This window comes from Cherax quadricarinatus, chromosome 67 (assembly GCF_038502225.1).
Source record: "Cherax quadricarinatus isolate ZL_2023a chromosome 67, ASM3850222v1, whole genome shotgun sequence".
NCBI classification, from domain to species: Eukaryota; Metazoa; Arthropoda; class Malacostraca; order Decapoda; family Parastacidae; genus Cherax; species Cherax quadricarinatus.
Genome location: NC_091358.1, coordinates 6,945,977 through 6,961,720, shown reverse-complemented (window position 1 = coordinate 6,961,720; position 15,744 = coordinate 6,945,977). Strand labels below are relative to the sequence as shown.

Genomic DNA, 15,744 nt, shown 5'->3' with positions numbered 1-15,744 from the left:
AATAACTTACCACCTATTCCATATACTTGCAACATCTGCCACATTGCTCCTCTATCCACTCTATCATATGCCTTTTCTAAATCCATAAATGCAATAAAAACTTCCCTATCTTTATCTAAATACTGTTCACATATATGCTTCAATGTAAACACCTGATCTACACATCCCCTACCCACTCTAAAACCTCCTTGCTCATCCGCAATCCTACATTCTGTCTTACCTCTAATTCTTTCAATTATAACCCTACCGTACACTTTTCCTGGTATACTCAGTAAGCTTATTCCTCTATAATTTTTACAGTCTCTTTTGTCCCCTTTCCCTTTATATAAAGGGACTATACATGCTCTCTGCCAATCCCTAGGTACCTTCCCCTCTTTCATACATTTATTAAACAAAAGTACCAACCACTCCAACACTATATCCCCCCCTGCTTTTAACATTTCTGTCATGATCCCATCAGTTCCAGCTGCTTTACCCCCTTTCATTTTACGTAATGCCTCACGTACCTCCCCCACACTTACATTCTGCTCTTCTTCACTCCTAAAAGATGGTATACCTCCCTGACCAGTGCATGAAATTACTGCCTCTGTTTCTTCCTTAACATTTAAAAGTTCCTCAAAATATTCTCGCCATCTACCCAATACCTCCATCTCCCCATCTACTAACTCCCCTACTCTGTTTTTAACTGACAAATCCATATTTTCCCTAGGCTTTCTTAACTTGTTTAACTCACTCCAAAATTTTTTCTTATTTTCATTAAAATTTCTTGACAGTGCCTCTCCCACTCTATCATCTGCTCTCCTTTTGCACTCTCTCACCACTCTCTTTACCTTTCTTTTACTCTCCATATACTCTGCTCTTCTTATAACACTTCTGCTTTGTAAAAACCTCTCATAAGCTACCTTTTTCTCTTTTATCACACCCTTTACTTCATCATTCCACCAATCACTCCTCTTTCCTCCTGCCCCCACCCTCCTATAACCACAAACTTCTGCCCCACATTCTAATACTGCATTTTTAAAAATATTCCAACCCTCTTCAACCCCCCCACTACTCATCTTTGCACTAGCCCACCTTTCTGTCAATAGTCGCTTATATCTCACCCGAACTTCCTCCTCCCTTAGTTTATACACTTTCACCTCCCTCTTACTTGTTGTTGCCACCTTCCTCTTTTCCCATCTACCTCTTACTCTAACTGTAGCTACAACTAAATAATGATCCGATATATCAGTTGCCCCTCTATAAACATGTACATCCTGGAGCCTACCCATCAACCTTTTATCCACCAATACATAATCTAATAAACTACTTTCATTACGTGCTACATCATACCTTGTATATTTATTTATCCTCTTTTTCATAAAATATGTATTACTTATTACCAAATTTCTTTCTACACATAGCTCAATTAAAGGCTCCCCATTTACATTTACCCCTGGCACCCCAAATTTACCTACTACTCCTTCCATAACATTTTTACCCACTTTAGCATTGAAATCCCCAACCACCATTACTCTCACACTTGATTCAAAACTCCCCACGCATTCACTCAACATTTCCCAAAATCTCTCTCTCTCCTCTACACTTCTCTCTTCTCCAGGTGCATACACGCTTATTATAACCCACTTTTCACATCCAATCTTTATTTTACTCCACATAATCCTTGAATTAATACATTTATAGTCCCTCTTTTCCTGCCATAGCTTATCCTTCAACATTATTGCTACTCCTTCTTTAGCTCTAACTCTATTTGAAACCCCTGACCTAATCCCATTTATTCCTCTCCACTGAAACTCTCCCACCCCCTTCAGCTTTGTTTCACTTAAAGCCAGGACATCCAGCTTCTTCTCATTCATAACATCCACAATCATCTCTTTCTTATCATCTGCACAACATCCACGCACATTCAGACTTCCCACTTTGACAATTTTCTTCTTCTTATTCTTTTTAGTAATCTTTACAGGAAAAGGGGTTACTAGCCCATTGTTCCCGGCATTTTAGTTGACTTTTACAACACGCATGGCTTACGGAGGAAAGATTCTTATTCCACTTCCCCATGGATATAAAAGGAAAATTAATAAGACCAAGAACTATTAAGATAAAATCAAAGAAAACTCAGATGAGTGTATATAAATAAATGTGTACATGTATGTGTAGTGTGACCTAAGTGTAAGTAGAAGTAGCAAGACGTACCTGTAATCTTGCATATTTATGAGACAGACAAAAGACATCAGCAATCCTACCATCATGTAAAACAATCACAGGCTTCGTTTTACACTCACTTGGCAGGACGGTAGTACCTCCCTGGGTGGTTGCTGTCTACCAACCTACTACCTATATATATATATATATATATATATATATATATATATATATATATATATATATATATATATATATATATATATATATATATATATATATATATATATATATATATATATATATATATATATATATATATATATATATATATATATATATATATAAAATGAGAAAATGATAATGCAATACAGTATATCATTGATATAATGGTCCACTGTATAATCTTGATGTAGCAAATCTTGTTATAAAGAATTTCTGAAACAGTAGCCATAATTCACTGGCCAAATTTGTCTTTTTGATCTTTTATTTTCAGTGGTTATTGCAGTATATCATTAATATGTGTGTGTACATTATGGTCTTAAGTATACAATAGATGATTTTTTATTAAATGTCACTTTCAAAAATGTAACTGCCATCCTAATCGACAGTCAACTGTACATACAATATTATTGGCATTGGCATTACATTCAGTCAGAAATATAATTAAAAAAAGGGGAAAAATGTCTTGCACCAATTATTACACAACAATATTCAACCATCAGAATTACTCTTTATGAAGTTCCAGCTTCAGACAATACAGTTACAGGTCCACAACCTTTTATCCAAAATTCTGAAATTGGAAATGTTCTGAAAACCGAAAGTTTTTGATGGAGTGTTGAGCGTCAGTCATCTCAGTGCTGGGTCATACTGCCATGTGGCGGTGTTGAGAATCATTCTGAACTTCGAAAAATTCTGAAATTCAAAACTGTACTGTCCCCAAGGGTTTTGGATAAGGGGATGTGGACCTGTATGTATATATATATATATACAACCCTATGCAAATCCCTAACTGTACATGTTAACAAATTTTAGTGTTCGCTCTGACAATACCAAACAAACCATACCACGGGCAGGGTTAGAACCTGCGATCAGAGAGTCTCAAAACTCCAGACCGTCACGTTAGCCACTGGGCCAGCTAGCCACAACGCTCGCTAATGTGATGGTCTGGAGTTTTGAGACTCTGATCACGGGTTCTAACCCCACCCGTGGTATGGTTTGTTTGCAATCATGTCATTACGGTTTCGTGAGTCATTCAGTGCCACTCTGTGAGAATTGTCAGGTCATATGACAATTCATCATGACTCGCAAAATCACAATAACATGATTGCAGTCAAGTCATGGAATGGTCGAGAGGTTAACGCACTGGCCTGTGTGTTTTAGGATTCGCTTGCCATGGGTTCAAACCCCATCTGTTCCATGGTTTGACAGTTCATTATCTTTTGATCAATTGTTTCAGTCATCAGAGCAAACCATCTTCAATTCAGATGCATTCTGTATTGCCTTGACATGCTTACTCTGGCTGCCCTTCTCTCTGACAGTCTCATCTTAGATACAAATTCTGTCTAACTTTCTTTAACTGACTATGATTTGTTATATTAAATTTTGACTTTTCTTGCCTCTTTCTGCTTTTGCCATCTCATCATCTTTACCTCTCTTCTTCTATCTTTTTTTCACTCTTGCTATGCAGAAGCATTGAATGACCCATATGACTTTAGTTCTTTCAGTGAATATTATAATAATACTGTTCACCATGTCTTTCTGATAAAAATGATTAAGCATTTTGGGCATTCTCATTTCAGGCTCTTGTTCAAGAATTAATAGTGGAAAAAGCACAGGTGCATTTCCTCATCTCAACACAGGTAATACGGTAACCCAGCACAGCACAGGCAGCAACAGAAGTAGGAAAGGAGCCGAGACTTGGGATTTACGAAGATTAGAGGAGGAAAGCGAAGTGGCTCTCGAACGCCGCCGCCAGCAGTTAACCCAAGAACTGATGAGGGAAATGGCTGGGGATTCTCATCATCATATATCATCTGTTGACAAAAAGGTGATACAGTATTGTGTTCTGGAAGAAATAGGTGGAGAAGAATCGTTTCTCCATAAGCGATGCGTATTGTAAGAGGCTACTTTAAAATGCCAGGAGTATAGGGCTATTAACCCTTTCAGGGTCCAAGGCCAAAATCTGAAGTCACGCACCAGTGTCCAAGAATTTTCAAAAAAAAAATTTGTTATTTTTTCTTATGGAATCGTAGAGAATCTTTTTGTGAAGGTAATAAAACAAAAAGTACGAAATTTGGTGGAAAACTGACGAAATTATGCTCTCGCGAATTTTGATGTGTCAGCGATATTTACGAATCGGCGATTTTGCCGATTTTGACTCCCATTTTAGGACAATTACATTATTCCAATCAACCAAATTCTTAGCTATTTCACTAGTATTACTTCTATTCTATCGATTGAGGACAAGAAATCGCCAAGTCAACTGTTTCAACTACAAAATAAAGTGATCGGAAATTGTTAATTTGGCCAATTTAACACAAAGTTCAAAATATTCCAATTTCAAAATAGGCTCCAGAATAAACAATGTAGGTATTCCTGGAACTAAACTAACATTTCCTCTGTTCATTAGTTACATTTTGAGGCTTTACAAATAAATTCCATTTTGATTTTTTATTCACATAATGAATTTTTATTCACACCAAAAAATAGAAGATTTACTGTTATGCAATACTGTAATAATTGTATAAATATCATCACCATATTTGTGAATGTATATTAGACTCACCAGCTGACGTGTATTAGATGTGTGAGGTCGTTTGTTTACTCTTGAATATCGGCAAAAATTTAACATTTCCGCTACTTTGAGCTCAGTTTCAAGCCATTTCCATTGCTAAAACCAATCAAAATCATCTCTATTTCTGTAATATGTCTTCCATTCTATCAAATGAGACCAAGAAATCGCAAATACAACTATAAAAAACGTACGAAAAAACACTGCAAAGTCGCTGTTTTAATCGAAAAATCATGATTTCAGTTTTTTTCTCTCATTATACACAGTGTGCTGCAGGATCTGTTTTATGTGGTGCACACATACCACATAGATGTATTCTCTCATATCTAGGCCCAAATGTACCACTCACAGTTTATCAGAGTGAGCTGAGCTCATGGCGTAGATCTACGGTTTGGACCCTGAACGTAAAGCCGTAGATCTACGGGACGGACCCTGAAAGGGTTAATATCCTTCTAATGTATAAATTACTAAATGTAAAAAGAAGAAAATCTTTCATTTCTTTTTCGGGTCACCCTGCCTTGGTGGGAGACGGCCAGTGTGTAAAAAAAAACAAAAGTTGATAAACTATGATTCTTCTTTCTCTTCCCCTTTTAAGCTCCACCTTCTCTTACCAAAGAAAAGTAAAGTTCTGTGACTTTACAAAGTTTTACTTTTCACATTTTTATGTAGATGGCAAAGCCCATAGTTATACAGTGCATTCAGGCAGACTTAAGATTCAGCATTGGCTAGCCAAGACATACCATAGCACAAGCATTTGCTTAAAATATCTGTAGAACTTAATCAGGGTTCAGGCCTTCACAGTTCACCAAAAAGCACCACTCATTTGTCTAAGGCACTTCCATTATCCTGGTAAAACAGTGACCACTAGTTGTATTTGTGGATTTGGTATTCTCTGCTTTCTTGGTAACATAGCACTACAAATACCAAAGTTTTGTTGCTGCTGTGTTACCCAGTTCATGGGTTCTTGCAATTATGATTTTTTTTTTTATATTGAGCATCAAGTTTTTCATAGTTAAAGGCAATCCTTACTACTTAGTCTGTTTGCTTAAAATTTTTTGACTCGACTGGTACTATTGCAGCTGCATGGTCAACATGGACATCGGAGAAATCCTTCATCATCAAGTAGTAGCTCGTCCTCCTCAACATCATCCTCGACATCCTCTTCGTCAAGTTCGTCTTCTTCAGAGTCCTCACCTCATCGCTCAGGATACAAACGGGATGGAAAAAGAAAATCTCGGCTTAGTAAAAGACTTCCGTCAAGCAGTGATCGCTCTAAGCTTAAGAAGACCAAATTATCTTCATCATCGTAAGTCTGAAATAGCTTCATGGCTAACACACAATTTAGAGAGAAAACTTTAGATGTCTTGGTAATCACCTCTTTGTCTGACCTTATCTCATTTTTTTTTTTACCTTCTCTTTCGGTCATGACTTGATAATGACAGACTGGAATGTCATCTTAAATTTCCACTCCAAACTGTGAGTTTATTTTAAATTTTTCCTGCCACAGTATTCTGACTCATTTCTATAGTATCTAGTGAATAATTTTTAGGGGCTTTTAATTTTACTTAAAGTAATTAACATAATATGGAAACCCATGAGTAGTGAGATGCAAATTAAGGAATATTTTGTAAAAACTCATACTAAAAAATTACAGATATATTTTGTCAAAATTCACACTGAATTTTCTGTTTAGTATATCTAAAATATAAATAAAAATTCTGCAACTTAGTTGTTGTAGGATTGATGCAGACGCTTATAAATTTTTTTTTGTATCTTATGCTAATATCTGTATCAGTATACATTCAAGAAAAGTTTTCATATAATGAGCACCTCTCAAAAATACATATGTCATTTATGCTGTAGATTCATTCTAGGCCCATAGCAGCTATGCTGCTATGGGCTTGGGAGGCCCAGTTGCAATCATTCTGACAGCTTGATCCAGCTGAGACTGTAGGAAACTGGGCTCAGTTTATATTGTATACAACCAGTATGGTCCAGTTGGACTCAGTGAGGAAGGGCTCTGTTGGATTCGTGTTTTTGCCATTGTCCAGCTGGTCCATCAAAGAACGAGTCTAGAACCATCAATGATGTCCAATTAAACCCATAGGCAACACAAGTTTGGTTGAAATATTACCACCATCATGGTTCAGCTGTACCTGTAGGTAATGGAGGACTGGTTAGAATCTTACCAGTAGTGTGGTCCAGTTGAACCCATGGGGAACAGGGCCTGGTTGAAATTATACCATTAGCATGGTCTGACTGGACTTATGGGGAGCAGGACCTAGTTATAAATGTACCATGAATGGGGTCTAGCTGAAAACTGTTGTAGAAAAGTTAGGTACCTCTACAAGACCACTGTTGGAAGTTGAAGTGCATTTTCTCTACAAGACTGCTGATAGAAAGTGAAGTACCTGTGCATGACTGTTGGGGGCAAGTTTTTGTATTGGCTGATAAAGGTGCTTGTGAGTGAAACTTAGCCACAATAAATTTCTTATTAGCTGCACATGTTCATTTGCCCAATAGGAGAGAGAAAGTTCCTAGTGGGGTATTCAAGTAAACAAGAATGGACTGTTGAAAAACCACTTACTCATTAAATCATATATTTTTATATAATTTGGACAGCATTAAATGTAATTGTCTTTCCATGATTGTTTTGTGATAATAGTTTGAAGTATTTGTTCACAGAAGGAAACATAGCAACAGCAAGAATAGCAAGAAGAGTCACCCTAGTAAGAAGGACCATGAAAAGATGCGTGGTCACAAAAGTAGCCATTCCCCAACTCGAAGAAAAAGCTCAATGTCTAAAAAGCTTCTATCCCCGGGACGCAAGCGTACGCCGTCTCCTTCCCGGAAATCACACAAGCTCTCTCCTGGCAGGTCAAAGAGGAGTAAGAGTAAGTGGATATGCTTTTATTCATGTTTATAATTGTGTGGTGGAGATTCAGACCCTCTCCCTCCAATATTTTCCCAGTACAGTAATTTTTTTTTTTAACACACTGACTATCACTGTCTTGCCAAAGTGACACAGATACAACACTTTAGATGTCACTCTAAACAGCAAACATCCCAAACCCCTCCTTTAGAGTGTGCGTACTGTACTTTCCACTGGGCAACAGTGAGAAGAACAGTGGGCAACAGCTGTTGCCCAGTGGTGAGAGGAGTGACTCATCACTGAGGTCCAGGGATCAAATCCCTGAACAAAAAAAAATTACGCATTTTTTTTTTAACACGTCGATCATTTCCCACCGAGGCAGGGTGGCTCGAAAAGAAAGACAAACCAAACAAGAAAGAAAAAACTTTCATCATCATTCAACACTTTCACCATCACTCATACATAATCACTGTCTTTGCAGAGGTGCTCAGATACGACAGTTTGGATGTTCTTCTAAACTGCCAATATCCCAAACCCCTCCTTTAACCCTTTCAGGGTCTCCAGGCCCTCTCCCAGACTTGATATCAGGGTCACCCAAATTTTGAAAAGAAACAAAAATTATTTTTCTTATGAAAAGATAGAGAATCTTTTCCCGGTCATAATGACACCAAAAGTATGAAATTTGATGGAAAACTTAGGGAATTATGCTCTCGCGAAGTTAGCGGTCTCAACGATGTTTACGCAATGGCGATTTTGCCCACTTTGAGCCCTATTTTCGGCCAATTCCAGTGTACTAGTCAACAAAAATCATAACTATTTTGCTAGAACTCCATTTTTTCTATCGAATGAGTACAAGAAACCACCCATTTACCAATTTCAACTTTCCAATACAGTGGTCAGAATTTAGCAATTTTGCCAATTTCACACAAATTTCAAAAGATGCCAATTTCCAAATAGGGTCCAGAATAAACAAGAAAGACATTCCTGGCACTAAAATATCATTTCCTCTGTTCATTAGTCACGTCCCCACGCTCCTCTTACATTCTTTTACTTTCCACTTTGAATTTTTATTCTTACATAAAATAGAAGATTTACTGTTATGCAGACTACTGCATTAGTGTAGAAATGGTATAAATAATATTGGCGCACTTGTGAGAGAAAGAATATTAGACTCACCAGTTGACGTGTATTGGACGCTTAGCATGATTTGTTTACTTTTGAACTTTGGTAAAAATCAAACATTTCGGCTACTTTGAGCTCAATTTCAAGGTACTTTTGATTGTAAAACCAGTCAAAATCGTCTCAATTTCTGTAGTATGTCTTCCATTCTATAAAATGAGACCAGGAAAACTAGAATACAACAATAAATACCATACGAAAATACAGTGCAAAGTTGCTGTTTTAATCCAAAAACAAGGTCAAAGTTTTTTTTTTCTCATTGTGCACTGTGTGCTGCAGGATTTTTTTTATACTGCACACACTGACCACATAGACCCATTCTTTCATATGTAGGCCTACCAGTTTTCTCTCACTAGATTTGAGGGCGCTAGAATTTAGGCGTACTAGTACGTCAAAAACCCTGGTGCGTTAGCCGCACCAGTACATCCGAAACCCTGAAAGGGTTAAAGTGCAGATATGAAGATAATAATTAAAATAGTGCAAAGGTCAACATAATGTCATTATCCAGACTATACAGTAATAACTTTCATTGTAAAGTACAGTATACATATTGAAATGCAGTGGAATGTGACTGAAAAATGATATAATGCAATTTAATTATTTCTTGCAAATCATTGCAGGCAGGAAACGATCTGGTTCCCCAAGAGATCGTTTAGATTACAGGAGTGATCGTATAGGAATACCAGAACGATCTCTGAGCCATGGACGTGACACAAACATTGTTCAGCATGTAGGATCGTCATCAAGAGGTCGAGATCCACGTGTAGAAGAGCGTGCACGTCGATTATCTCCTGAACAAATAGGACGAGACCGATACAGGTATTTTTTATGTTCTACTTAGTAAACTGCATGGATGCATTATAAAATTAGTACATCATAATCATAATATGAAAAGTTTCAAAGAATGTGCAGTTTGATATACAGGTCTCCCTCAACATTCGCGAGGGTTAGGGGATCAAGAGCCTCGCAAATGTTGAAAAATCACGAATGTTTGGTGCCCCAATATATTGTAAGGAAATTTAACACAATACTACTTCCTTAACCTATTGAACCATGAACAATCGTAAAACACATGAAAACATCGTAAAATATGTATTGTATATACATACATGCTCCTCCCACTAATATATTTGTCCAATCTCTTTTTAAAGCAACCCAAGGTCCAATTGAAGCTAAAATTTTGGGGAGTTTCAAATTTAGGTTGGATAAATACGTGAGGGACTATAAATGTATTAATTCAAGGATTATGTGGAGTAAAATAAAGATTGGATGTGAAAAGTGGGTTATAATAAGCGTGTATGCACCTGGAGAAGAGAGAAGTGTAGAGGAGAGAGAGAGATTTTGGGAAATGTTGAGTGAATGCGTGGGGAGTTTTGAATCAAGTGTGAGAGTAATGGTGGTTGGGGATTTCAATGCTAAAGTGGGTAAAAATGTTATGGAGGGAGTAGTAGGTAAATTTGGGGTGCCAGGGGTAAATGTAAATGGGGAGCCTTTAATTGAGCTATGTGTAGAAAGAAATTTGGTAATAAGTAATACATATTTTATGAAAAAGAGGATAAATAAATATACAAGGTATGATGTAGCACGTAATGAAAGTAGTTTATTAGATTATGTATTGGTGGATAAAAGGTTGATGGGTAGGCTCCAGGATGTACATGTTTATAGAGGGGCAACTGATATATCGGATCATTATTTAGTTGTAGCTACAGTTAGAGTAAGAGGTAGATGGGAAAAGAGGAAGGTGGCAACAACAAGTAAGAGGGAGGTGAAAGTGTATAAACTAAGGGAGGAGAAAGTTCGGGCGAGATATAAGCGACTATTGGCAGAAAGGTGGGATAGTGCAAAGATGAGTAATGGGGGGGTTGAAGAGGGTTGGAATAGTTTTAAAAATGCAGTATTAGAATGTGGGGCAGAAGTTTGTGGTTATAGGAGGGTGGGTGCAGGAGGAAAGAGGAGTGATTGGTGGAATGATGAAGTAAAGGGTGTGATAAAAGAGAAAAAGGTAGCTTATGAGAGGTTTTTACAAAGCAGAAGTGTTATAAGAAGAGCAGAATATATGGAGAGTAAAAGAAAGGTAAAGAGAGTGGTGAGAGAGTGCAAAAGGAGAGCAGATGATAGAGTGGGAGAGGCACTGTCAAGAAATTTTAATGAAAATAAGAAAAAATTTTGGAGTGAGTTAAACAAGTTAAGAAAGCCAAGGGAAAATATGGATTTGTCAGTTAAAAACAGAGTAGGGGAGTTAGTAGATGGGGAGATGGAGGTATTAGGTAGATGGCGAGAATATTTTGAGGAACTTTTAAATGTTAAGGAAGAAACAGAGGCAGTAATTTCATGCACTGGTCAGGGAGGTATACCATCTTTTAGGAGTGAAGAAGAGCAGAATGTAAGTGTGGGGGAGGTACGTGAGGCATTACGTAAAATGAAAGGGGGTAAAGCAGCTGGTACTGATGGGATCATGACAGAAATGTTAAAAGCAGGGGGGGATATAGTGTTGGAGTGGTTGGTACTTTTGTTCAATAAATGTATGAAAGAGGGGAAGGTACCTAGGGATTGGCGGAGAGCATGTATAGTCCCTTTATATAAAGGGAAAGGGGACAAAAGAGACTGTAAAAATTATAGAGGAATAAGCTTACTGAGTATACCAGGAAAAGTGTACGGTAGGGTTATAATTGAAAGAATTAGAGGTAAGACAGAATGTAGGATTGCGGATGAGCAAGGAGGTTTCAGAGTGGGTAGGGGATGTGTAGATCAAGTGTTTACATTGAAGCATATATGTGAACAGTATTTAGATAAAGGTAGGGAAGTTTTTATTGCATTTATGGATTTAGAAAAGGCATATGATAGAGTGGATAGAGGAGCAATGTGGCAGATGTTGCAAGTATATGGAATAGGTGGTAAGTTATTAAATGCTGTAAAGAGTTTTTATGAAGATAGTGAGGCTCAGGTTAGGGTGTGTAGAAGAGAGGGAGACTATTTCCCGGTAAAAGTAGGTCTTAGACAGGGATGTGTGATGTCACCATGGTTGTTTAATATATTTATAGATGGGGTTGTTAAGGAAGTAAATGCTAGGGTGTTTGGGAGAGGGGTGGGATTAAATTATGGGGAATCAAATTCAAAATGGGAATTGACACAGTTACTTTTTGCTGATGATACTGTGCTTATGGGAGATTCTAAAGAAAAATTGCAAAGGTTAGTGGATGAGTTTGGGAATGTGTGTAAAGGTAGAAAGTTGAAAGTGAACATAGAAAAGAGTAAGGTGATGAGGGTGTCAAATGATTTAGATAAAGAAAAATTGGATATCAAATTGGGGAGGAGGGGTATGGAAGAAGTGAATGTTTTCAGATACTTGGGAGTTGACGTGTCGGCGGATGGATTTATGAAGGATGAGGTTAATCATAGAATTGATGAGGGAAAAAAGGTGAGTGGTGCGTTGAGGTATATGTGGAGTCAAAAAACGTTATCTATGGAGGCAAAGAAGGGAATGTATGAAAGTATAGTAGTACCAACACTCTTATATGGGTGTGAAGCTTGGGTGGTAAATGCAGCAGCGAGGAGACGGTTGGAGGCAGTGGAGATGTCCTGTTTAAGGGCAATGTGTGGTGTAAATATTATGCAGAAAATTCGGAGTGTGGAAATTAGGAGAAGGTGTGGAGTTAATAAAAGTATTAGTCAGAGGGCAGAAGAGGGGTTGTTGAGGTGGTTTGGTCATTTAGAGAGAATGGATCAAAGTAGAATGACATGGAAAGCATATAAATCTATAGGGGAAGGAAGGCGGGGTAGGGGTCGTCCTCGAAAGGGTTGGAGAGAGGGGGTAAAGGAGGTTTTGTGGGTAAGGGGCTTGGACTTCCAGCAAGCGTGCGTGAGCATGTTAGATAGGAGTGAATGGAGACGAATGGTACTTGGGACCTGACGATCTGTTGGAGTGTGAGCAGGGTAATATTTAGTGAAGGGATTCAGGGAAACCGGTTATTTTCATATAGTCGGACTTGAGTCCTGGAAATGGGAAGTACAATGCCTGCACTTTAAAGGAGGGGTTTGGGATATTGGCAGTTTGGAGGGATGTGTTGTGTGTCTTTGTATGTGTATGCTTCTGGACTGTTGTGTTCTGGGCACCTCTGCAAAAACAGTGATGGTGTGCGGGTGTGGTGAAAGTGTTGAGTGATGATGAAAGTGTTTTCTTTTTGGGGATTTTCTTTCTTTTTTGGGTCACCCTGCCTCGGTGGGAGACGGCCGACTTGTTGAAAAAAAAAAAAAAAAAATACGTGAGTGAGAGGGGTTGGATTTGAGTGGAACTTGGACGTGAGTAAATAGAATTTTTTTTTTTTCAACAAATTGGCCGTATCCCACCGAGGCAGGGTGGCCCAAAAAGAAAAACAAAAGTTTCTCTTTTTAAATTTAGTAATTTATGCAGGAGAGGGGGTTACTAGCCCCTTGCTCCTGGCATTTTAGTCGCCTCTTACGACATGCATAGCTTACGGAGAAAGAATTCTGTTCCACTTCCCCATGAAGATAAGAGGAAATAAACAAGAACAAGAACTAGAAAGAAAATAGCAAAAAGCCCAAAGGGGTGTGTATATATATGCTTGTACATGTATGTGTAGTGTGACCTAAGTGTAAGTAGAAGTAGCAAGACGTACCTGAAATCTTGCATGTTTATGAGACAGAAAAAAGACACCAGCAATCCTGCCATCATGTAAAACAATTACAGGTTTCTGTTTTACACTCACTTGGCAGGACGGTAGTACCTCCCTGGGCGGTTGCTGTCTACCAACCTACTTCTTTCAACAACAAACTGGCCGTATCCCACCAAGGCAGGGTGGCCCAAAAAGAAAAAACGAAAGTTTCTCTTTTTAAATTTAGTAATTTATACAGGAGAAGGAGCTACTAGCCCCTTGCTTCCCATCTTTTAGTCGCCTCTTACAACACGCATGGCTTACGGAGGAAGAATTCTGTTCCACTTCCCCATGGAGGTAAGAGGAAATAAACAAGAACAAGAACTAGAAAGAAAATAGAAGAAAACCCAGAGGGGTGTGTGTATATATGCTTGTACATGTACACCTACCATCCGACTTATGACCTGCTCGTCTTACGACCACTCGACTTACGACCGTGTTTTTTATGCCAAATTTCTGGGAAATAAACAACTATTTGTGTTGTACACAGTGTTTATCCTAAACCTTACAGTATAAAATACAGTATTAACAACATAAAAAGTAAAGTAAAACATGAAATACCAAAATAAGACAATAAAATAAAGTCATTACAAAAATGTTTTGTTGATATTCAGTAGTAAAGTTCAACTTACGACCATTTCGACTTACGACCGGTTTCTCGGAACCGAACTCGGTCGTAAGTCAGATGGTAGGTGTATGTGTAATGTGAGCTAAGTGTAAGTAGAAGTAGCAAGATGTACCTGAAATCTTGCATGTTTATAAGACAGAAAAAAAGGACACCAGCAATCCTACCATCATGTAAAACAATTACAGGCTTTCGTTTTACACTCACTTGGCGGGACGGTAGTACCTCCCTGGGTGGTTGCTGTCTACCAACCTACTACCTACAAGTAAATAGAATTCCTTTTTTTTCAACAAATTGGCCGTATCCCACCAAGGCAGGGTGGCCCAAAAAGAAAAACGAAAGTTTCTCTTTTTAAATTTAGTAATTTATATGGGAGAAGGGGTTACTAGCCCCTTGCTCCCGGCATTTTATTCGCCTCTTACAACACACATGGCTTATGGAGGAAGAATTCTGTTCCACTTCCCCATGGAGGTAAGAGGAAATAAAGAAGAACAAGAACTAGAAAGAAAATAGAAGAAAACCCAGAGGGTTGTGTGTATATACACCTACCATCCGACTTACTACCTGCTCGACATACAACCATTCGACTTACAACCTTGTTTTCTTTGCCAAATATTTGGGAAATAAACAACTGTTTGTGTTGTACACAGTGTTTATCCTAAACCTTACAGCATAAAATACAGTACTAACAGCATAAAAAGTAAAGTAAACAATGAAATTCCAAAATAAAACAATAAAATAAAGTCATTACAAAAATGTAATGTTGATATTGAGTAGTAAGGTTCGACTTACATTCATTTCAACTTACGACCGGTTTCTCGGAACCAAACTCCGTTGTAAGTACCTGTATATTCTTGTACATGTATGTGTAGTGTGACCTAAGTGTAAGTAGAAGTAGCAAGACGTACCTGAAATCTTGCATGTTTATGAGACAGAAAAAAGGACACCAGCAATCCTACCATCATGTAAAACAATTACAGGCTTTCATTTTACGCTCACTTGGCAGAACGGTAGTACCTCCCTGAGTGGTTGCTGTCCACCAACCTACTACCTACAAGTAAATAGAATTATCAAAGCTTATTGCTTGGGTAGCATTTATTCTGTTAGTGGGTTGGATTTGTGAAGGACCTGCCTAGTACGGGCCAACAGGCCTACTGTAGTGTTTCTCCTTTCTTATATTCTTATTGCTTGGGTAGCATTGAAAATTGGGGTGGGCACTATTCTGCTAGTGGGATGGATTGTGAAGGACCTGCCTAGTACTACTAGTGTTCCTCCTTTTATATGTTCATATGTTCTTATAACCATACTAGGCAGACTGTTCCACTCATCAACTTAAGAACATAAGAAAGGAGGAGCACTGCCATAGGTCTGTTGACCTATACTTGGCATGTCCTTCACAAATCCAATCCACTAACAGAATAAACGCTACCCAAGCAATGAGCTTTGATAATTCTATTTA

At 38.0% G+C, this 15,744-nt stretch overlaps 1 protein-coding gene across 10 annotated transcripts in view; it reads left to right on the top strand.

Annotated features, from left to right (window-relative positions):
• Positions 1-15,744, top strand: part of LOC128699648 (fl(2)d-associated complex component-like) — a 139,619-nt gene that overhangs the window by 31,066 nt on the left and 92,809 nt on the right. For all 10 annotated transcript variants that reach the window (XM_070099372.1, XM_070099378.1, XM_070099377.1 and 7 more), the window contains 4 exons: positions 3,945-4,192; positions 6,016-6,242; positions 7,622-7,830; positions 9,608-9,806. In XM_070099372.1, coding sequence (XP_069955473.1) covers positions 3,945-4,192; positions 6,016-6,242; positions 7,622-7,830; positions 9,608-9,806 — 883 coding nt within the window. The remainder of the gene's footprint in view (positions 1-3,944; positions 4,193-6,015; positions 6,243-7,621; positions 7,831-9,607; positions 9,807-15,744) is intronic.